Source organism: Cetorhinus maximus, chromosome 5 (assembly GCF_964194155.1).
Source record: "Cetorhinus maximus chromosome 5, sCetMax3.hap1.1, whole genome shotgun sequence".
Lineage (NCBI taxonomy): Eukaryota > Metazoa > Chordata > Chondrichthyes > Lamniformes > Cetorhinidae > Cetorhinus > Cetorhinus maximus.
Window position 1 is genome coordinate 3,277,724 of NC_135883.1, and position 23,381 is coordinate 3,301,104.

The window sequence follows — 23,381 nt, forward strand, 5'->3', positions numbered from 1 at the left end:
CTACCTTTTGCCTCTGGAGATCAAGTTTTCGCATTTCCATTTTTTTTAAAAATAATCTTTTTCCCTTTTTCTGCTGCCTTCAGTTCCAGTTTCTTCGATACCAATTCAAGTTTTCACAGTTCCTTTACTTGTTCAAAGTAAAGCTTCTTCATTTCTAACTTCAGTCTCAATACCTCCAGCTGTGACACAGGTATCACTTCCAACTTCAAATGCTGTGCTATACCTTCAATTATGCCTGTTTTCTTAGACCCTGCAGGTAACCCCAATTGTAATTTATCGGCCAATTCCTTTAACTTAACTTTAGCTACCACTTGTAAACCAGCCAAAGTTATAGCTTCAACACCCAGACAAGTCTGAGCAACTACCAAAGCCATATTGCAGTCTCAACACATCAAAAAATCCTCACACCAACTCCTGACTTCAAAGCGCTTCTTGTACTCGTAACATTAAGATTCACCAACTCCAACCCAACCAAGGAATTTCAAATATATCCCACAAAGTGCCCAAACGATGTTATGGCACAGCTGATGGTAAATGCTGAGTTGTTCAAATCCCAAAGGGAAACTTGAGGCAAATGCCACAACTATTTTTGCAATTTATATGTTTTGAGGTGCAGGCTTTGAATTCAGTAGTAATTAGACCACCAGCCCTTATAGGCTTTTACAAAACTAGATGAAACATTTAATAATAAGAGAAATGATTTTAAGCACATACATATGTCTACAAATTACTACTATAACTTCTAAATCCCCTAATTAATCCGACTCCCAATTACACCTCCATTAAGGCAACAGTAGGACACATAGATCTTAAAAGACCCAGGCAAAGAAACATGATACCCTGAACAATTCAATTCAAAGTGAGTTTCTTCAACTACAGTTCTTTGTAGACGACAGCTTAAGACTTAGATGCCGAAGGCATTGCACACTTGTTAGATCTTAAAATGCCTGCCTTTACACACAGCATTCTCTCCTTTATACATGTTTTCCCCTTAGAATGCAAATTCCCGTTGTTTCACTATGTCTTTGGACTTTACCTCCCTGATCATAAAAATTTATCATCCCATTTCACCAGTAATCTTTGGGGAAAATAAACACAGGTTGGCGAGCGGGGGGTGGGGCCTGCTCGCCAACGCGTAAAATGAAGCGGGATGGCGTCGGACGGATCTCCCTATATCACCCCACGTCATCTCTGTTTTCAGATTGGCGGAGGTGCAGCCGAATCAGCTGATCGCCCACCGACCTGTCAACCGCCTAATGAGGCCATTTAAAAAGTTATTAACATAATTAATTAGGGTTGGCGGGCAGGTCGGGAGCCCTGGTGGGCTTCAGAAAAAGCATGAAACCTCATCCACGGGCGGGATGAGGTTTCATGAGGGTTTTTAAAAATGTAATAAATGCTTGAGTTAAAGTGATGGACGTGTCCCAACTCATGTGACAGTGTCACATATGGGGACATGTCAGGGAAATTTTTTCAACATTTACCTTCAAAATTTTAATTCTGAGCCGATCTCTCTGCGGCTGCACTTAGCCTCAGGGCGATCATTGCGCTCTTTCATACGCATGCGCCCAATTGGGGGCACTGATCGGAGGCGCGCCTGCCCGCTCCTACACTTCCCCCCCCCCCCGCTAAGGGGAGTAAATTCTTCCCACTATTTCTGAACTTCGCCTGGCTGGTGACACATTTCACCCCCTATTTTGCAAACAATCTAGCCTGGTTTATTTAAAAATGCAAATGTCCTTTAACACATTAGATTCTAAACTTCCCCGATGTTTACCTACTTAACATTTCAAACCTGGCTTATCTTTGTGACATCAAAGCCTCCAGATCAGCTGTCTTTAATTAGATTAAGTCACATAGACACACATACAGACACAGACACCGATAGGTACAGACACTACTATTTTCCAATAAATTCCAATAACATTACTTTATCTCCCTGAGTAGCACAATTAAACCACCCACTGCTCCAGCAAACCTCAACCAACCTGCTCCTCCAGGACCATTAACTAACCCACTGCTCTACTGATCCAGGACCATTAACCGACCCCTGCTCTACCGATAGAGCACCATTAACCTACCTGCTGCTCCAATACCATAATCCAACTCACTCGTCCAGCACCATTATCCAACCCACTGATGTACTGCTCCAGCAACATTAACAAACCCACTGCTCCAGAACCATAATCCAACCCACTAATCCAGCACCATTAACCAAACCGCTGCTCTACTGCTCAGGTACCATTATCCAACACAGTGCTCCAGCATTATTAACCTACCTGGAGCTCCACAGCTCCAGCACCATTAACCAGCCCGCTGCTCAATTGATGCAGCAGAATTAACCAACCCGCTGCTGCACTGATTCGGCAGATTAACCAACCAGCTGCTGACTGATCCAGCACAATTAACCAACCCGTTGGTCTACTGATCCAGCACCATTAACTAACCCGCTACGGACTGGTCCAGGACCATTAACCAACCCGCTGCTCTAGTGATCCAGGAACATTAACCAACCCGTTGCAGGTCTGATCCAGCATCATTAATCAACCCGCTGCCCCTTATGGTCCAGCAGCATTAACCAACCTGCTGCCCTAGTGATCCAGCATCATTAACCAACCAGCTGCTCTAGTGATCCAGCACCATTAACCAACCAGCTGCTGTGGTGATCCAGCACCATTAACCAACCAGCTGCTGTGGTGATCCAGCACCATTGACCAACCAGCTGCTGCAGTGATCTGGCACCACTGACCAACCAGCTGCTGTAGTGATCCAGCATCATTAACCAGCCAGCTGCTCTAGTGATCCAGCACCATTAACCAACCAGCTGCTGTAGTGATCCAGCATCATTAATCAAGCAGCTGCTGTAGTGATCCAGCATCATTAATCAAGCAGCTGCTGTAGTGATCCAGCATCATTAACCAGCCAGCTGCTCTAGTGATCCAGCACCATTAACCAACCAGCTGCTGTAGTGATCCAGCATCATTAACCAACCAGCTGCTGTAGTGATCCAGTATCATTAACTAACCAGCTGCTGTAGTGATCCAGCATCATCAACCAACCAGCTGCTGTAGTGATCCAGCATCATTAGCCAAGCAGCTGCTGTAGTGATCCAGCAACATTAACCAATCAGCTGCTGTAGTGATCCAGCATCATTGACCAACCAGCTGCTGTAGTGATCCAGCATCATTAACCAACCAGCTGCTGTAGTGATCCAGCATCATTAACCAACCAGCTGCTGTAATGAACCAGCATCATCTACCAACCAGCTGCTGTAGTGATCCAGCATCATTAACCAACCAGCTGCTGTAATGAACCAGCATCATCTACCAACCAGCTGCTGTAGTGATCCAGCATCATCGACCAACCAGCAGCTGCAGTGATCCAGCACCATTGACCAACCAGCAGCTGCAGTGATCCAGCACCATTGACCAACCAGCCGCTCTAGTGATCCAGTACCATTGACCAACCAGCTGCTGTAGTGATCCAGCATCATTAATCAAGCAGCTGCTGTAGTGATCCAGCATCATTAACCAGCCTGCTGCTGTAGTGATCCAGTATCATTAACCATCCAGCTGCTGTAGTGATCCAGCACCATTAACCAGCCAGCTGCTCTAGTGATCCAGCACCATTAACCAACCAGCTGCTGTAGTGATCCAGCATCATTAATCAAGCAGCTGCTATAGTGATCCAGCATCATTAACCAACCAGCTGCTGTAGTGATCCAGTATCATTAACCAACCAGCTGCTGTAGTGATCCAGCATCATTAACCAACCAGCTGCTGTAGTGATCCAGCATCATTAGCCAAGCAGCTGCTGTAGTGATCCAGCATCACCAGCCAAGCAGCTGCTGTAGTGATCCAGCATCATCTACCAACCAGCTGCTGTAGTGATCCAGCACCATTAACCAGCCAACTGCTCTAGTGATCCAGCACCATTAACCAACCAGCTGCTCTAGTGATCCAGCATCATCAACCAACCAGCTGCTGTAGTGATCCAGCATCATTAGCCAACCAGCTGCTGTAGTGATCCAGCATCATTGACCAACCAGCTGCTGCAGTGATCCAGCATCATTGACCAACCAGCTGCTGTAGTGATCCAGCATCATTAGCCAACCAGCTGCTGTAGTGATCCAGCATCATTGACCAACCAGCTGCTGTAGTGATCCAGCACCATTGACCAACCAGCTGCTGTAGTGATCCAGCATCATTAATCAAGCAGCTGCTGTAGTGATCCAGCATCATTGACCAACCAGCTGCTGCTCTGATGCCCCTGGAGACAAATGGCTTCCTGCCCCACGTGACCCCGCCTCGCGCTGTCACTTCCGGCGGAGCGCGGGGCGGTCGATCCTGTTCCTGGGATCGCGCGGAGCCGGAGCCGGGGCTGGAGCTCGAGCCGCTTCACTGCTCCCGTCGCCACAGGTAAGAGAGAGCGCACGAGGCCCTGTCCTCCCTCCGTCAGGCCGGGTGGCCGGCCCGGCCCAGCCCAGCCCCGCGGCTCCGGCCTGAGTGCGGGAGACCGGGGCCGGGGCGGGTCCGGGCGGGCGGGCGCCTCCTCCTCACTGTCCAGGAATTTAATGATTAATTAATTAGTGACCGGAGGGCAAACTGAGGCCGGAGAGCGCGGGAGGAGCTCGGGGGCTGGGGGGCTGGAGCTGCCCTTTGGATGAGGGGGACGGAGGGACAGTTGTGTCCGAGCTTTCGCCACCACCGGACGCCTGGTCGCGCTTTACGGGCGGTTAATGACTTTTCGGAAGTACAGGCTCTGTGTGGTAATGTCGGGAACAGGATAACCCATTGACACACAGGAAGATCCCACACACTGTGATGACACGGCTGGGTTTCTTTTCACTGACGTTGATTGAAGGCTAAATATCAGGCAAGATGTTGGGGGATCTCTCCCCCTGCTCTGCAATATTGTCTGATGAGATCATTTACGCCCAACCTGAGAGGGCCACTCGGTTTAACAACCTCATTAAAAAAAAAACATGGCACCGTCGACAGTGCAGCACCCCTTCTGCACTGCAGTGTCAGCCTATGTTTTTGTGCTCAAGTTCTTTTGAGTGGGGACTTGAACCAACGACCATGTTGAGGGTAGGGGTGGTGGAAGTGCTGTTTGAGGGATGTTGGGGTGAAGCTGGCCTGGGAAGGATGGAGTGGATGAGGATGAGGGGGTGGGGGGGGTGAGCACAAAAAGGCTGCATTTATGGTTATACCAGAGAGGAGGAAGTGAATGCGTTTGGGGATGTGGTTTTGGTGACAGGCAATAAGCTGACAGCAGCTGAAGTTGTTGTGCCATCAGCAATGTCTTCCTCCACTTGTAAAAATTCTGGGAAGTTCTGCCATTGTTCGATATGCTCGGCAACCACAGATATTAATTTTAAAAGGCAACTTGGATGTGTTGGGTGTTCCTTTTTGAATATAATTTTATATAATAAGGGTGGCCTAATGCTACTGCCATTTGTACTGCTGTTAATCACCTGTAATCTTCTTTGCTCTTTTAGCTAACGTAAACAAATTGTTAATGAATTAACTGTATCCTAATAGAAAGGTGTGTGTTGTATTCAGATAGGGAAAAGATGAAGCATAAAGAACAAGGTTTGTGGGTTTGAATTTGGTAGCTTTATGTTAAGGCTCACTGATGTGGTTAATGTCACAAGTTAGAAGAACAAAAAAGACTTTTATTTATCTAGAACCTTTCACAACCTCCGGTTATCCTAAGTTGCTTTACAGCTAATGAATTGTAGCCAGTGGAGAAAATGCAGTAGCCAAATTGCGTACAGTAAGGTCCCACAAACAGCAGCATGGTTATGACCAAATAAATGTTGGCTTGGACACTGGGGAGAGTTCCCTTGCTCTACTTTGAAATGTTGCCATGGATGTTTTAGGTCCACCTGAGAGCAGGCAGGGCCTTTGAATCTCTTCTGCATACTCCTTCGGATGGTACCAGGGGTGCAGGATTTTAGTTACATGGAGAGACTAGAGAAGCAGGGATTCTCCTTAAGAGCATGGAAGTTTAAGAGGAGATGTGGTAGATGTGTTCAAAATCATAAAGGGTTTACATATTTGCGCCAGCACTATGACCACCTATTTTCACCTCTGGAAATAGCCAGACTTCATCCCTGTTTCAGCTCATCTGCTGCTGAAACCCTCATTAATGCCTTCATTAGCTCTAGGCTTGACTCTTTCAGTGCACTCCTGGCTGGTCTCCCACATTCTACCCAGATGTTTTATTACGTTAAAAGGTGCTATATAAATAGATTGAAAAAGTTACTGAGAAATTGTTTGCAATGGCGGAAGGGTCACTAAATTGGAGGACATGGATTCTAGGGTTCTGGACTTTGTGGTGGTAATGACAGGGAAATTGTCACTGTATGCATTAAGCGTAGAGGAAAATGTCGGAGCAGGGTTTCTGAACTAGTGTATAGAAAATACTTACTCTTGAAAATAAATATCAGTAAAAGTTTATAAATTCCTGACCAGCCTAAGTTTCAAAGAGGTTGTTTCTCTCTGAATTATCTATGAAATAAATGGAAACAAACATTTGTTCACCATTAAAATCTCCAAAACCTGAGTAATCTGAATAAATAACTCACTTAAATCTTGGTCGGGTGGGTTTTACATCAACTTGCAAATTGTGGAATTGGGAGTAATTAATTTTTGAGAAATTGTGGAGCACAGAAGGAAACCATTTGGCCCATCATACCTGTGCTGGCCCTTTGAAGGAGATGGCAAATTTGTGCTGCTCCTCTTCTCTTTTCTTGCAATCGTAAATATTTGAAAGGGCAAAATTTTGATCCAATTCCCTTTTGAAAGTTATTCTTGAATCTGCTTCCACCCCCTTCCAGAAGTGAGGAGTTTTTCCTCGTGCATGGCTTTAATTTTGGTGTTCCTATGTCCCACGTCAAACAGGAAGAGGTATTTTTGGAGTTTGTGCTTCTCTATTCCCAGTTTTCCCGCCACAGTTCAGTGCCCAGTGAAAATTCTGAGTCCTTGAAAGCATGCTGGCCCTGGAGAGGGTCCAGAGAATGATCCCAGGAATGAAAGGCTTAACATATGAGGAACATTTGAGAACTCTGGGTCTATTTTCGATGGAGTTTAGAAGGATGAGGGGGCATCTGATTGAAACTTACAGAATACTGAAAGGCCTGGATAGAGTGGACGTGGGGAAGATGTTTCCATTAGTAGGAGAGACTAGGACCCGAGGGCACAGCCTCAGAGTAAAGGGAAGACCTTTTAGAACAGAGATGAGGAGAAATTTCTTTAGCCAGAGAGTGGTGAATCTATGGAATTCATTGCCACAGAAGGCTGTGGAGGCCAGGTCATTGAGTGTATTTAAGATCGAGATAGATAGGTTCTTGATTGGTAAGGGGATCAAAGGTTACAGGGAGAAGGCAGGAGAATGGGGTTGAGAAACTTATCAGCCATGATTGAATGGCGGAGCAGACTCGATGGGCCGAATGGCCTAATTTCTGCTCCTATGTCTTATGGTCTTATGCTTTGCTGATCTAGCACACGTATTTGTGGGATACCCAATGACTTGTCCAATTTTTCACATGCAGCACGAATGTCTGGTGGCACTGGGAGGCCTCAAGGCCAACCCAGACATACATATCCATAAGCCTGACGGAGGAACTGGAATAGTCGTACATAACAAGCACGTCCATATTGGCAAAATGCTCGCTGTTCTTAATTATGGATTCAAATTCGTATCTTTTGGACCTACCACCAAGCATGGCCACACAACCCTGCTTGAAAACAAGTTACAAAAAAGTTTCTTGCGTAAGAATGATGAGCTGCCTTGTAGCATATATGATAAGATTTGTCCTTTTGGTTTACTATGCCCATGAATGTGTCAGCTGTCCAAGGTACAAAAAAGCGGTGTCCTGTTAAGCACTGTCTTATCTATGACTGGTTCTGTACAACATGAATTGGCCAAATGGTTGAACAACTTGCTACAACCAGTTCAAAGTGAGTATTCCACACTCATGGTGAATGATTCCTCCACTTTCACAAAGACTTTTCATGACCTGTATATTGACAGTAATGCCATCATTGTGCTCATTCGACATTGCGAGCCTATTCACTAATGTGTTGCGCTGTGTCACTATATCATTGCAATCTAGACTTGCCGCCATGTTCTGAATCTCTATTCATTGAACTTATTAACTCACCAACTTGCGCAGTTGAATTCAGCTTTAATGACACCACGTATGCCCAAATAGATGGTGTTGCCATGGGATCCAGCTCTTACTAACATTTTTGCCAGTTTCCATGAGAAATGTGTTTTGATAGAATGACCCCATACCTCCTACCCCTTTCATATTTCTAATATGTAGATGACACGTTTGCTATATTTGAATCCCCACTTGAAGAAATAGTTTCTCTCCCTTTGCCCTATTAACACTTCAATTATGTTGCCCTTTAATCTTCTAAAGGGAATGCAAGACTAGCCTTTGCAACATGTCCTCATAATTTACCCTTTTAACCCTGGTATCATTCTGCTGCACATGTGCTGTGCCCTGTCTAAGGCCAATATATTTTGTTAGGTGTGGTGCCCAGATTTGACTGCAGTACCCTGGGCATGGTCTTACCAGAGCTTTACGCCACTGTAGCATAACTTCCATAACTTGTACTCCATGCCCTTGAAATTGAGGCTAACATTCCATTGGCCTTTTAAATTAGTTTTTGTACCTATCCACTAGTTATAGTGACTTCTATACATGAAGCACTAAATCTCTCTACTTTTCCAATTTCTAGCTTCTCATTTATCAACTTTTCCATAAATTCACTCTGGCAGCTCTTAAGTAACTCTTGCCTTTTGAAGTGAGCATTAATGTTAGCCTATTCTATAGCCTGTAGATGCTTAAGCACTGTAGAAGTTCAGCTTAATGACTTTCAGTTACCTGGCTTAATATTTCCCCTGTTTTGAACTGAGGAATTACATTGGCAACCCTTAACTAACACAGCTTCCATATTGAAATATTATAGTCAGAAACTGTTGTTTCCTTGAGTATTTTAGGATGCATTCAAAGAATGTGATAATGGAGTGGTTATGTCACTGAATTAATAATCCAGAGAACATGAGTTCAAATACTACTCATGGCAGTTTGAGATTTTCAATTGGTTTTAAATAAAAATTTGGAAGTGAAAAACTGGATCTGGAAAAAGTGAATGCAGCTGTTGATTATCATATAAACCTAATTGGTTCAAATGATGTCCTTTTATGGAAGGAAGGCTGTTGTTAATTCCATGCCAATGTGGTTAGTTTTTGCTGCTCTCTGAAGTGTCCTACTTGAATTGTATCAAACTGCTTTCAGCTGACCACCAACTACTCCTCCTCTTTCAGGTACCATGTCCTAAGAGGGTGTTGGCAATCATGAACTTTCATTCGATTTGTCCGTGATTATGCTTGGCAAAGCATTGCAGTGGTTTACTGTTGCCTTTTTATTCATTCGTGGGATGTGGGCTTCACTGTCTGGGCCAGCATTTATTGCCCATCCCTAGTTGCCCTTGAGAAGGTGGTGGTGAGCTGCCTTGAACTGCTGCAGTGAATGTGATATCGGTACACCCACAGTGCTGTTAGGAAGGGAGTTCCAGAATTTTGACCCAGCAACAGTGAAGGAACGGCGATATATTTCCAAGTCAGGATGGTGAGTGCCTTGGAAGGGAACTTCCAGGTGGCAGTGTTCCTATCTATCTGCTGCCCTTGTCCTTCTAGGTGATAGTGGCCATGGGTTTGGAAGGTGCTGTCTCAGGAGCCTTGGTGAATTCCTGCAGTGCATCTTAAAGATGGAACACACTGCTGCTACTGTACATCAGTGGTGGAGGGAGTGAATGTTTGTGGATGTGCCAATCAAGCGGGCTGCTTTGTCCTGGATGGTGTCCAGCGTCTTGAGTGTTGTAGGAACTGCACTCATCCAGGCAAGTGGGGAGTATTCCACCACACTCCTGACTTGTGCCTTGTAGATGGTGGACAAGCTTTGGGAATTCAGGAAGTGAGTTACTGTCACACGATTCCTAGCCTCTGACCAGCTCTTGTAGCCACAGTATTTATATGACTAGTCCAGTTCAGTTTCTGGTCAATGGTAATGCCCAGGTTGTTGATGGTGGTGATTCAGTGATGATAATGCCATTGAACATCAAGGTGCGATGGTTGGATTCCCTCTTGTTGGAGATGGTCATTGCCTGACACTTGTGTGGCGCGAATGTTACTTGCCAATGTTAGTTCTGAAGTATGGCTGACCAGGAAACTCCCATTCTTGCTGCTCGATATATTGGAAAGATTTGCATGTTGATAATAAACCTGGTTGGTCACATTATGAACACACCCTCTGTGGCTATCAAGTCCTGGAATGGGACTTGAGCCCAGAGCTTCTGGCCCAGAGGTAGGGATTCTACCACTGTGCCTCAAGACCCCTCCCCAACAACTATGGCTGGGAAATAGATGTCAGTGATGCTCATATCCCAAGAATGAATTTTAAAATGCTGCCAGGGCTTGCTGTTCTTTTTCATTTTAAGTTCCACCAGTTTTTCAGTACAATTGTGTACAATAGTGGTTACTTTGTCTAATCGTGTTACCGCTTCCTATTGTCCCTGACTCCCATTACCACCCTTCAGGAGATGAGAATAATTGAGTGCAACACTGAATGCACAGACTTAGTGTGATCTCCTTAATGGAAGGGCTCTTGTTTTGATTAGACTAACGATTCGTCTAATTAAGTCATGTACCTCTATTGACACCACTGTCAGCTAATCAGTTGGAGGTGGGGGTGAGGGGGTGACTTACAGTCCATGTTTTATATGGCAAACAGCAAAGTTTATTTGCAGTCTATTTAAAGAGAGTCTCTGTGAGCTTAATGTAAAATAAATTAAGGTATAATTGAGGGGGAAATTACTCAATCATCTCCAATTTGGCCCGGAATTGTGGTGTCACTACATGCAGTTGTGCATTTCTTCCTTGTCCAGTTAATTTCCTACAACTAGGTTCATTGCTGCTTTGTTGAACTAAAATCGAATGGGCTTAGAAAACAGTCCTGACAACCCTGTGGAAACTACTATGCTCTGTCACTTAGATTACTTTTACTCCAGTCTTTTTTTTGGTTAATCCAAACCATTCGTTATAGCTTGTTCCTGCATTTTACTCAAAATTGTCCAAATATCTGCCTCCTTTCTATCATTTGGCCTAAAATACACACTCAATTGTGTAACAGTCCCCCTATTCTTCTTGAATTCTGGTCAGATAGGTTCAACTTTGCAACGTTCCCACGTTATTTTTGTTTTAACACAGTCACCTCAACTGTATTTTTCCTGAATATTTTGTTCTCAGAAATGTTCAGCTCCAAGTCCTGGCCTAGCCTAATGCATGGCTCTGTTAATCGTACCAAATCATTCCTGCAAAGCAATTTTTGCCTTTTGTTCACCAGTGTTATTCAAAATATTTTGTGCATTTAAGGGCATACATCTCAGACCTACCCCCGTTTGGTAGACTAACATGTTTCAATCCCTCCTATTTCTAATCTGTTCTCTTTGTAGTACATGTAACTCTGGGCCACCGTACCAATGGCAAAAACGAGAATATTGAAAAACCATTTCAACCTGTGTAATTCATATTTTTAAGTAATCTATCTTTGGGAGTTATTCTTTTGCAGTAATACTTCAAGGAATTTGATGAGTAGCCTGTCTTCCTGTCTGCCTTCTAATACGTTTTGCCTTTAATACATTGACTCTGTCCATTTAAGCCAGAGAACATGAAGAATTTGGGACCTTGGCCACTATTTGATGCATTGGAGAGGCTGCTGCCACCTGCAACATTGAATTACCATATATTTCAGTGCTTTCAGGAGATGAGAATAATTGAGTGCAACACTGAATGCACAGACTTAGTGTGATCTCCTTAATGGAAGGGTTCTTGTTTTGATTGGACTAACGAAACTAAACCAGTATTAACCTGTATTAGGCAGTTAGGCTTGACTTCCACACTGCTCTGCTCCAGTAGTCTGTGTGGTTTATTTAACAGTTTGGTGTCTTTCTTGCCAGAATTGGGATCCAGATTCACTGATTTATAATTAGCATGCTGGAATGTTTAGCTAAATTTCTTTTTAAAAATGTGGGTAAATCTCCATAGTAGAAAAAAATAAATCAAGTAGCAATTAGTGATGATCTTTAGCTGACTGTGCATTGCAAGTAATCTCCTTGACACCCACCCGCACCCGTTGGTTTATTGACTGGAAAACCCTTATTAGCTTCCTGCTGTAGTAGAACCATCTGAGATCCAGAAGCCATCTGCACTTCTTGATTTTCCATTTCCTATTTTAATGAAAGTTTCAGTTTTAAGCCGTAGCCTTGACCTTGGTCCCTTCATTCTGAATTAAAGAATTTTTATCACTTCCAGAAAAAAAATCCAAAGCAGCAACCCCTTAATTAAGGTATACAATCTTTTATTTTGCCAGCCGAGAACTACTATAATTACAACTGCAGGACACTCTGTAAGAGGATTGTCACAAAGCTCCACTTTGTGCATTCTGCCATCTCGCCATTCTCATATGATTTGCAGCTCCCTCAGCCAGACTGTACAATCCCAATGCTATGCACTCTGCCGCATGCCTGCCTGACAAAGACAGAAACTAGACATTCCAGATAAGTAGGATAAAAGCAAAAAACTGCAGATGCTGGAAATCCAAAATAAAAATACCTGGAAAAACTCAGCAGGTCTGGCAGCATCTGCCAGACCTGCTGAGTTTTTCCAGGTATTTTTATTTTTGTTCCAGATAAGTAGGATGTGTCTTGTTTCCCAAGGGAATCAGTCAGAAATCTGGTCCAACCCATTTGTGTTGTAAATAGACACAGCCAAAAGAATGGCCACATTGCCATGTGACATCTTGCTCAAGTGTTGAGCTCAGTTCTGTACCTATCTATTTACTATGGGTGTCATTCAAACCACCCCAGACCTTTGTTATTTTTAAGCACTTCCTATTCACCTAAAAAAGGATCCAAAGGGTGAGCAGTATGAGGATGTTCTGGACATCAGAAATTTTAGTTTTTGAGAGCGGTTAAATAGTTTGGGAAAGGGAACGTGTTTTGAGGTGAAGTTTAGAATTATGAATGGAATTGACATTTGTCCTGTCAAAGTGTTCATTTAATGAATGATTCAAATACCGGGTGATGGTAATTTGAATATTTGGGAATTCAAAGCAAGAAGTGAGATAAAACTGTCACCTACAGAATAACAGGTTTGAGGAAGGTGTAACTGTGATAGAGATAATTAGCTGCATCCTTGGAAAGAGAGAAATCATTTTGAGTGATTATGGTGAGAAACCACGTAGCTTGGGTAAATATCTTTAAGACTGAGTTTGTTGGGCTTAGTGGGATTTACCCGTTCCCAAAATTTCTTCCATTCACAGAGTGGCGGATTTACAGTGGGGCCCTGTGCTCAGCTTCCCCACCCGCCCCCTCACTGGTCACAGCTACAGGGCTTTGGTTTTTTCACCGGCTTTCTCGCAGCCACAAAACTAGTTCTGCACACTATCATATAACCTCAGTTCTCACCACTCAATTGGAAATAACTTAGTGCTTCTAATGCAATTTACAACTTAAAACGTGTAAGCAAATGAGCACTGCTTTGCTCTCGTGGCACAATGGGTTAGCATGTGATACATCCCTGGCAGGATCGAGGTGTGTGCAATGCCAAGGCTGAGAGTTCAAGCCAAACCTAGAAGGCCATTTTTTGAGCAGCACATGTTGTGAAAAACATGAGCTTTTGACTGGCTGTGGAATGGGACACAGTGCAATCTCGAGCAATAAAATAATTTGATTGGAAGGGACCAATTTCTGTAGATTGGGGACAGATCTGTCCTGGCTAAATGTCTCAAGTATCAACATAAATACTGCAAATGACTGCAGCAGATGAAGCAGCTTCTGTGGCGAGAGAGATGAAGGTGATAATCCTTCAGATATCGCTGATCCTGCACTTTCATCTTGTTTCATGTTGTTCAGTTTCTCGGATCAAAAAAAGTTGCAGCGATGATTACTACTTCAAGAAAACATCAAAACCACCCTCTTTCCCACCCGGTTCCCTCTGAATGAATAGCGTCGTAATGGAATGGCATCCCCATTGCCTCTTGTTCTCTCCCCCCCCTGCCCCATGGCCTCCCAATCATTGTTCAGTTCAACTCAGATCCCTAATCGGTTTTTGCAATACTCAGGCTTTCTTTTCCTGCTTGGAAGTTCCCCTCCAAGTCACTCACTCTCCTGACTTGGAAATATATCGCCGTTCCTTCACTGTCACGGGGTCAAAATCCTGGAACTCCCTTCCTAATAGCACTGTGGCTGTACCAGCAGTGGTTCGAGAAGGCAGCTCACCACCGCATTCTCGAGGGCAATTAGGGATGGGCAATAAATGCTGGCCTAGCCAGCGACACTCACATCCCGTGAATGAATTTTTAAAAAAACAAACCCTACTGCCTACAAAGAGAAGGGGTATTATGCAGTAAAATGAATGTGCTGTGTTCCCAGATCATTTCTTTCTCCCCTACCCCACTCATTTTATAACCTACGTTGAAAACTTAACCACCCAGCAATGTAACCTGATGCCTCTGAAAGCTAGAAATGTGTCACCGTTCCTCTCCTGGAACTGTATTGTACGACTGAAACCCTTAGCACTTTGAAAGCAGCCTGCACACCATAATCAAGCAAGCACAGAAGGGTGAATCTAAAAGCCACAAGAGGTGGCATTATTACAGGAACATTACTGAAGAGTGTTTCCCATCTCTCAGATCTCCGCCATCCATCCACATTGCCTCCCCACCCCCCACTCTTCCTCTCCTTCCCCTTCGCTCCAGCCGCATCAAGGTCGCAAATCGCGTAAAGGTTTCTTTTAGTGTCTTGAAAGGGGGGAAACTGCCAGGGGGTGTTTTGTTTACAGTGGAGCAGACAGTTTAATGTCTAAGCTGAAAGACAGCACTTCCAACAGTTCAGCAGTCACTCATCATTTTGGGGCCTCCTTGTCATTTGGGGGTCCCGTGCCATAGCACGGTATGTTTTCATTGTAAATCCGCTCCTGTGTTCACAAGCTACAATGCCTGACTTGGATGGCCAAATGTATAAGTTGGAAAATGGACAAAAGTGGCAAGCTGCCTATCATACCTCCAGACTTGGGTTTTGATCTAGCTCACATTGAAATGTATGTAATCTATGCCTTTTCTTCTCCCTCTCCCTTACACCTTAACAGATTATGACTGTTCCACTGAACGCATGTACAGCAACTAAACTGACACTACTGAAATTGGATGTTTTATGTGAGAGTAAAAGTGTCACCAGTGCATTGTGGATAACTTCTGATTGGGGTTATGTCCCATTTCAGAATGGGTAGGAGCTTTAAGTTTGGTTTAGTCTGTACTTTGGTCTATGATCCAACTTTACACTCTGAGCCTTTGGATACCAAAAGTAGGAAAACTACCCTTTCTAAATGGGCACTTCCCAATTGAAGCTTTGATTTCAAAAATTGTCTGCTTGTTGCTGTAAGCAAACTATTATAGCATATCCTTGCATTTTAAACATAAAGTGCTAGTGTATAGTCAAAAACTGACACAGGACCTGGACGATGAAGCTTTGCATTTAATAAGAGTGTGCATGTTGAAACACTGCAAATTCATGTCAAGCTAAAATTGCTTTTCCCTTAAAGCTGCCTGCCAACATGGCTACACCACGGCTTCAACGTACAATGTCCCGAACAGGTGAAAGTTTATACAAGGCACTAGGATTGGAGAAAGGAGCTACGCCAGAGGAAATCAAAAAAGCATACAGGTATGAAAAACATTTTTTAAAATCATTAAATTGTACTGTTCCATTTGAAACCTTGACTATTTAATTTTGAGGTTTTCCAATAACTACTCTGTATACTTGTCATCGAATAGCGCAGAGTTTTATCATTCAGTATTTTGAAACATTCAGGAATGCTTTATAGCTGTATTTACACTGTTTACAGATTTGCAGTATAGGCTTACTATGTATCCTGCTGGTTTAGACCTTCAATTTTTATGCCCACTAGAACTCTGAATATATGTGGTTGCTGTTTGAATACTGAAACCAGTGCCAGGTACATTTAACAAGAGCCCAGGCATCCTGAGGACCCCGTTAACGAGGTTTGATGCAGAGAGCCTAGTTAACACTTCAGTGCATTACTAAGGGAGTGCTACATTGTTGAAGAGGCTACTTTTTTCTTTGTTTGAATCCCTCCAATCAGGTTCCCTGCCTCAGTACCAAAATGGCTTTTATCAAAGTCACAAATTACACACATTGTGACTGTGATAAACATAAACTTATCCTCCTCCAACGTCTCTCCGTTGTTGTCCAACTGGGTGAGACTGCTCTCATATGGATCCATTCTTATCTATTTAATTGTAGCCAGAGAATCACTTGTAATGGATTCTCTTCCTGCTTCTGCACCATTTATCTGGTGTCCCTCAAGGATCTATTCTTGGCCCCCTCATTTTTCCCATCTACATGCTGCCCCTTGGCAACATCATCCAAGGCATGGCGTTAGTTTTCACATGTATACTGATGGCACCCAGGTCCACCTCACCACCACCTTTCTCAACTTCTCCACTGCTGCTAAATTGGACTCCTTATCTGAATGCCAGTTGTGGATGAACAGAAATTTCCTCGGGTTAAATATTGGAAAGACTGAAGTCTTTTTTTTGGACCCCGTTCCACATTCTGTTTCCTAAACTAGCAGCTCCATCCCCTCTCCCTGGCAACAGCCTGAGATTAAGCCAGTCTATTTGCAACCTCCTGTGTCACGTTCGATCCTGAGATTAGCTTCCAACCTCTCATTCATGTCGTTACTAAGACCTACGTGTTCCATTTTCATAACATCACTTGACTTCACCCCTGCCCTGTCTCCGCTCATCTGCTGCTGAAACCCTCGCCCATACCTTCGTTAGCTGCAGACTGGACTATTCCAACATGCTTCAGGCTCGTCTCCCACATTCTACCCTCCGTAAACTTGAGGTCATCTAAAATTCTGCTACCAGTGTCTTAACTTGCAGCAAGACCCATTCCCCTGTAACCCCTGTGCTCGCTGACCTACATTGGCTCCCAGTCAGACAATGCTTTGATTTTAAAATTCTGATCCTTGTTTTCAACTTCCTCCTTGGCCTTGCCCCTCCTCATCTCTACAACCTCCTATAACTGCACAATCCTTCAATATTTCTGCACTCCTTTAATTTTGGCCTCTTGTGCATTCTCTATTAAAATTGCTTCACCATTGGTGGCCGTGCCTTCAGTTCCTAGGCCCTAAGCTTTGGAATTGCCTTCCTACACCCCTCTGCGTCTCTACCTTGCTTTCCTCCTTTTAGAAACTTCTTAAAACCTACCTTTTTGACCAAGGTTTTGGTCATCTGGCCAAAGCTCCTTATGTGGCTCCATGTCACTTTATTTTGTAATGCTCCTGTAGTGTGCCTTGGGACGTTTCATTACGTTAAAGGTGCTATATAATTGTAAGTTGTCCCCTTGCACTTCTTTTCCTCTCGTGACTTGTCCATCTCTTTGTTTCCTCATCTCTTTTTAACTCGATGTCTGGGCCTTGCCGTAAATTGATTGTTGATGGGCTCATGGGTAGAAAGGAAGCTGCAGCAAACCTTGATCCTATGACCTGATGTCCAAAACTCTGTTTTCCTGCTGATTTTTGTCTGAAACTCTGGATTAATTAGTTTCTTCCTTCCCAAAATCGTTCATTATAGCATCTCAACTACTGCAGCTGAAATCCGCTAATGCACCACAGTTCAGGACAACTTTCCTAAATGCTGTGGATTGTCACCATATTGCGGAACTCGTGGGACTAAGGTGGTGTGCAGAAACCTTGTGTGGAATATGACTGCATGGTATATATGTCTAGTCAGGATATAGAAGCTGCTGGTCACCCTGGCTTGCCTTTTGCTTGCAGTGCAGCTGAGAGGCACTGTGACTGGGGTATTTCTGAGCAACCCAAAGATATGGTAAATCCTTATTTATTTGCCGCCTCTGATCTTCTCCAGCTGTTCAGTAGGTATTTCACAGATGGCAATTTACTTTTGAAGTATAGTAATTTGTTTTGTTAAGTACAGCAGTCAGTTTGCACATAGAAAATTAGATAAATAACAAGATAATGGGCTGTAACTTCCGATGGAGTGGCAGTTGAGTCGGATTGCGACTCCGCTTGAAAGGTCTTGCATTGAAGTCCAGGCGTTCCTATCTCGCCTGACCTCCCAACTCTGATCTGGGCAGTGGAGCGCGTCCCCGGGACCTTGCATTGAGGGCTGTATAGTTGCAAGTAAGTAAGCCCCATCCCCTTTTTATGTCACTAGCTGCCGTAAATCGGGTAAGTTTAAAGGCCCAGCCAGATTTAAAGGTCTTTGAAAAGTCTTTGATAAGGTAAGTGGGTAGGATTGGAGGAGGATGGTGGTGTTGGGTCAGGTCTTGGGGTTGCCGGGTGAGGGGGAGGGGGGAATGTGTCGGGCTAGGCCGTTGGGGGTTGGTGGGGTGTCAACAGTCAGCCCTGGCATGGGTGGGTGGGTAGGGGTGGTCGTCAGTTGGGCCTGAGGTGGGTGGGGGGGGGGTGGTGGGAAACAGCAGTCAGGCCTGGTTTTATGGGGGGGGGGGTGGTGTGGTGGAGAGATGGTTGGGAGGCTGGGTGGGGAGAGAAGAGTGGGGCATGGCAAGTGGACAGTTCCGTCATTTGTTTTTTCAGCCCCAGATGCCCTAAAGTGACATTGGGCCTCTTGAGCCCATAGGGTGAATGCAATGCTATAATACTGTTGAGAAAGGAGCACCAGGATTTTGACCCAGCCACAAATTAGGAACTGTCCCGTCAGGGGGCGTAGCACCTTGGGGATGGGGTGTGGTTTGGGTGTGGTTGAGGCAGTCCCTTGTTGGGGGGAGGGGGGGGTGGGTGGGGGTCAAAGGGGTGACATAGTCCCATGGTGGGGGTATTGCAGGGGAGTGGTATTGTTTGGGGGTGGGGGAGACATGTAGGGAGTGAGGTAGTCAGCGGGTGGAGGGGGTGGAGTACCCGAGGGGTTCTGGGGTGTGATGGTAAGTTCTGTGGGGTGTTGGTGTGGGTCGTTTTTAATTCTGACTTTTCTTCTGGATAGCCATTCATGTGAGACAATCACAACCATCCAAAGTTTGCGAGTTAAGTCACATTTTCAGGTGGTTCCCAATGCGGGGCAATCGCCCATGGGATGTTTGCACTTCCCAGTTAATTGTCATGCAAGCCTTACCTGGGAACTGCTGCAGGGGGGCGTACCGCCCAAATATGACATCCTGGAGCTCGGAAGTTACAGCCTAATCTGTTCTGGGGATGCTGGTCAACCAATAAATGTTGACCAGGACACCAGGCTCCCCAGTTCTTCAGTTAGTGGCTTGATGAGGTCTTTTATCTGCTTCAACGGGTGGACAGGTTATCAATGTAACACCTTAATTGAAACTTGGTACCTCCTAACACAAAATATTTTCTCTCAATACTGCACTTAAATGTCAGATCAGATTATATTTATTTTCATTCATTTTTAGAAGGTGGGTTTTGCTGCCAAGGCCACATTTGTTTTTTCAGCCCTAGCTGCCCTAAAGTGACATTGGGCCTCTTGAGCCTCTTCAGCCCATATGGTGAATGCAATGCTATAATACTGTTGAGAAAGGAGCACCAGGATTTTGACCCAGCCACAAATTAGGAAAAATAACTAAATATGTTCAAGCCAGGATGGTGTGGCACTTGGAGGTCATAGTGTTTCTGTGCACCTGTTGCTTGTTAGGTAGTGGAGGTTATGGGTTTGTCAAGTACAGCAGAAGAAGCCTTAAAAAGTTGCTGCAGTAGATGGAGAAGTGAAGGGTTAAGCTACTGGGTAAATTCCCTATCATGCAGACGGCTTTGCCCTGATAATGTTGAACTCCTTAATTGTTGAAGCTGCACTCTTCAATGCAAATGGAGAGTATTCCATCACTATTCTGATTTCTGCCACGCTATTGGTGGAGAGGCATTGGAAAGTCAGAAAGGTGAATTGTTTGCTACTGACACTCAAATTTTGAACAACTTTGATGAGTATGACAATTTTGTAGCTGGTCCAGTTAAGTTTCTAGTCAGTGATGACCTCTGGGATGTTGATAGTGAAGGGATCTATGATGGTGCAAGAGCAGGGCCTGGGGGTGTTTGTGTACAAATATTTGAAGGTAATAGTGGTTTAAAAGTTAATAAAGCGTTTAGGAGCCTGGCCTGTAAACAGAGAGCCAGGGAGTTATGCTAAAGCTATATAAATCACTAGTCAACCCAACCTGGGCATTGTCCAATTCTGGGCACTGCACTCTAGGAAGGACATGAAGGCTTTGGTGAGAGTCCAGAGAGATTTACTAAAAATTATTCCAGGGTCGAAGAATTACGATTATGTGGATAGATTGGAGAAGCTGGGGTTGTTCTCCTTAGAGGAGAGAAGGCTAAGGAGATTATTTTAAACATTTCTATCAATGTAGGATTTAGAGTAAATAGAGAAGCTGTTTCCAAAGATGAAGGATAAGTAATTGGAGAATACAGATTTAAACTAATTTGTAAAAGAATCAGACGGGAGAAATGGAAGAAAGTTTACCCAACAAGTTATGATTCAAAATGAATTGCTTTATAGGGTGATGGATATAGATTCAATAGTGGGATTTAAAAGAGAAAAGGAAAAATTTATAGGACCACGGAGAAAGAGCAGGGGGTTGGGACTAATTAGATAACTTTCAAAGAGCAAGCACAGGCAAGATGGCTTGAATAGTCTCCTTTATGCAATATTATTCTATGGTAATGCCATTCTCAAGGGGAGATGTTTTTTATATCCACCTGAGGGGAGACTGTTTCAGGTTGATATCTCATCTGAAATATCCTCAGTGCCGTACTGGAGTGTCCAAAACCATGCTGAAAACCACAACCTTCTGACTTGGAGGCAAGAGTACTATCAAGGCTGACACTTGGGGAAAGTTATTTAAGAAGCTGCTGAAGATATTTCGGCCAGGGAAACTTTACTAAGCAACTCCTGCAGTGATGTTCTTGGGCTTTGATGATTGGCATCAACAACCGCATCTTACTTTGCCTTAGATTCGATTCCAGATACTGTGGAGCACGCCCCCACTTCCTGAATCTGCATCAACTTCAATTTTGATGTCAAGGACAGTCACTTACACCTCACATTGATTTCAGCTTATGTCTATGTTTGGCCCAAGGCTGTAATGAGGCCTGGAGCCAAGTGAATATAGAGGAGCCTAAATTGAGCATTGGTTTACTAACGTTGTTTCTTGGGTGAGAGGGTTGTCCTATGAATAGAAGTTGTTTAAATTGGTGTCTTTTTGGAGTTTGGAAGAATGACAGATGATCTCATTGGCACGTACAAGATTTTGACATAGGTAGCTGAGGAATCTGGAAAACGGGCATAGCCACAGAATAAGGAGTTGATTTATTTAGGACTGGCGTGAGAAATTTATGCACTTGGTTGTGAATCTTTAAAATTATCTACCCCAGAGGGTTGTGGATGTTCCATTGTTAAATGGATCCAAGGCTGGGGCAGAGTTTTTTTTTGATCTCTCGGAATCAAGGGATATATGGGGCAAGCGGGAAAGTGGAATTGAGGCAGATCAGCTGTATGAATTGGTGGGGCTGGCCATATAGTCGTCTACTCCTATTTCCTATGGAAAAGATATACCTGGGCAATTTTCTACATTGTCAAATAAATGCTGATATTGGAGGTCTCTTGGCAGCTTGGCTAGGAGTGTTTTTGTTTCTTTATTTTTTTATGGGATATGGGTGTTGCTGGTAAGGCCAACATTTGTTGCCCATTCCGAACTGAGTGGCGTGCTAGGCCATTTCAGAGTCAAGTCTGGAGTCACGTGTAGGTCAGGCCAGGTAAGGTTTGCAGATGTCCTTCCCTAAAGGACATTAGTGAACCAGATGAGTTTCATGGTCACTATTGCTGAGACTAACTTTATACTCCAGACTTTTATTAATTGAATTCAAATTTCAGCAGCTGCTGTGGTGGGATTTGTGTTCCCAGGGGTCCCTGGTCTCTGAATTACTAGTCCAGTGACATGACCACTACACCACCATCTTCCCATTCTTGTGTTTAGCTCTGAAGCACAGGTCATCAGTACTGCAGCCAGGATGTTGCTGGGACTTAGCCTTTTGCTGTATCCACTGCGCTCCAATTGCACACTTAAATTGTGCAGTGTGGCTGGAAATTGCAGTTGGGTATCCAGATATCTTAGTGTTGCCATTGACTCTGCTTTCTTCACCTCTGTCTGCATTGGTTGTTTCACAAACTGAGCTTTGTTCACACCTACCTGCAGATGCTGAGGTACCAACGGGTGATCCAGAGCATATCTTATGCAGCTTGACCTCTCTGATGTTCCTTTGTTGGTCTTCCTACTTCAAGCGCCTCTGAAGGGAATTCCCACTGAGAAATCCATTGGTGCAAACATTTGGGCCGTGTTTGAAAGCAAATACAAAGAAATACTCCACAAAACATCAAAAAAGCTAAGATCTGGCTGAATTACATTTATTTTAATATTACTGAGATTTTTCCATGAGCTTGTGTCCTTGCATACCCCAATGCTGGATGCCTGCTTTATGGCTTTGAAGCAAATTTCTGCTGGCCAAAATGCCAGAAAATGGCATACAGGGCATATCAATTTCCAAGTTGAATATTGAGACTTAAGGTCGGATTGTCCAATTCTGGTGTTCACTGCCCAAGAGAAATATTTTGTGATGTAAAGTGGACAGAAACCTGCCTACTTTCTCCAGTCAGGTTTGAATTTTTTTTTTAAAAAAGTGTAGCCAGCAAGGGTAGTTAACTGCATGCAAGCTTAGTTAGCTGAATACAAGGAGTCAGCAATGGTATAGCTGAGCTGCTGAAATTACAGAAACAGAACGTGAAAAAGATTAGTAAAAACATTACATTTTTTGTGTGTAGTTGAGTTGTAGTAATTTCTGTTGATTAAAGTGACTCCCATATCACTGCAGTAATTTTCCTTTTATAAGCACTTCAGTTTCTTCTGATATGTAATATTTAATTCTGATATTGCTTCATCTATTGTAAAAGCTCTCTTTTCTGTGAACTCAAACAATATTTAACAAGCCATACTGAGTTCTGCTGAGCTGCTTTTAGGTTAAATTTAATTTCCTGATATGATGCCACCATCTAAATATATCTGATTTGAATGCTGGTACTTGACCAAATCAGAGTTAAAGATAGCAGTGCTGTGATCTGGTTTGTGATCCAGGTTTACCATGTAATATGTAACTTTATAGTAGCAGCACCTGTTAAGAATGAAGATGCTGTTCCAGGTATTTATCTTAATCTTTTAAAGAAGCTGATTTAATTTCCA

At 43.8% G+C, this 23,381-nt stretch overlaps 1 protein-coding gene across 3 annotated transcripts in view; it reads left to right on the forward strand.

Moving 5' to 3' along the window:
* The first annotated feature begins 4,332 nt into the window (after positions 1-4,332).
* Positions 4,333-23,381, forward strand: part of dnajc5ga (DnaJ (Hsp40) homolog, subfamily C, member 5 gamma a) — a 57,641-nt gene continuing 38,592 nt past the window's right edge. For 2 of the 3 annotated variants that reach the window (XM_078541435.1, XM_078541436.1), the window contains exons 1-2: positions 4,336-4,418; positions 15,679-15,800. In XM_078541435.1, the coding sequence (XP_078397561.1) occupies positions 15,691-15,800 (110 nt within the window). In that variant the 5' untranslated portion in view covers positions 4,336-4,418; positions 15,679-15,690. Of the gene's footprint in view, positions 4,419-15,678; positions 15,801-23,381 lie in introns of all 3 variants that reach the window. The other variant, XM_078541434.1, reaches the window with a different exon arrangement.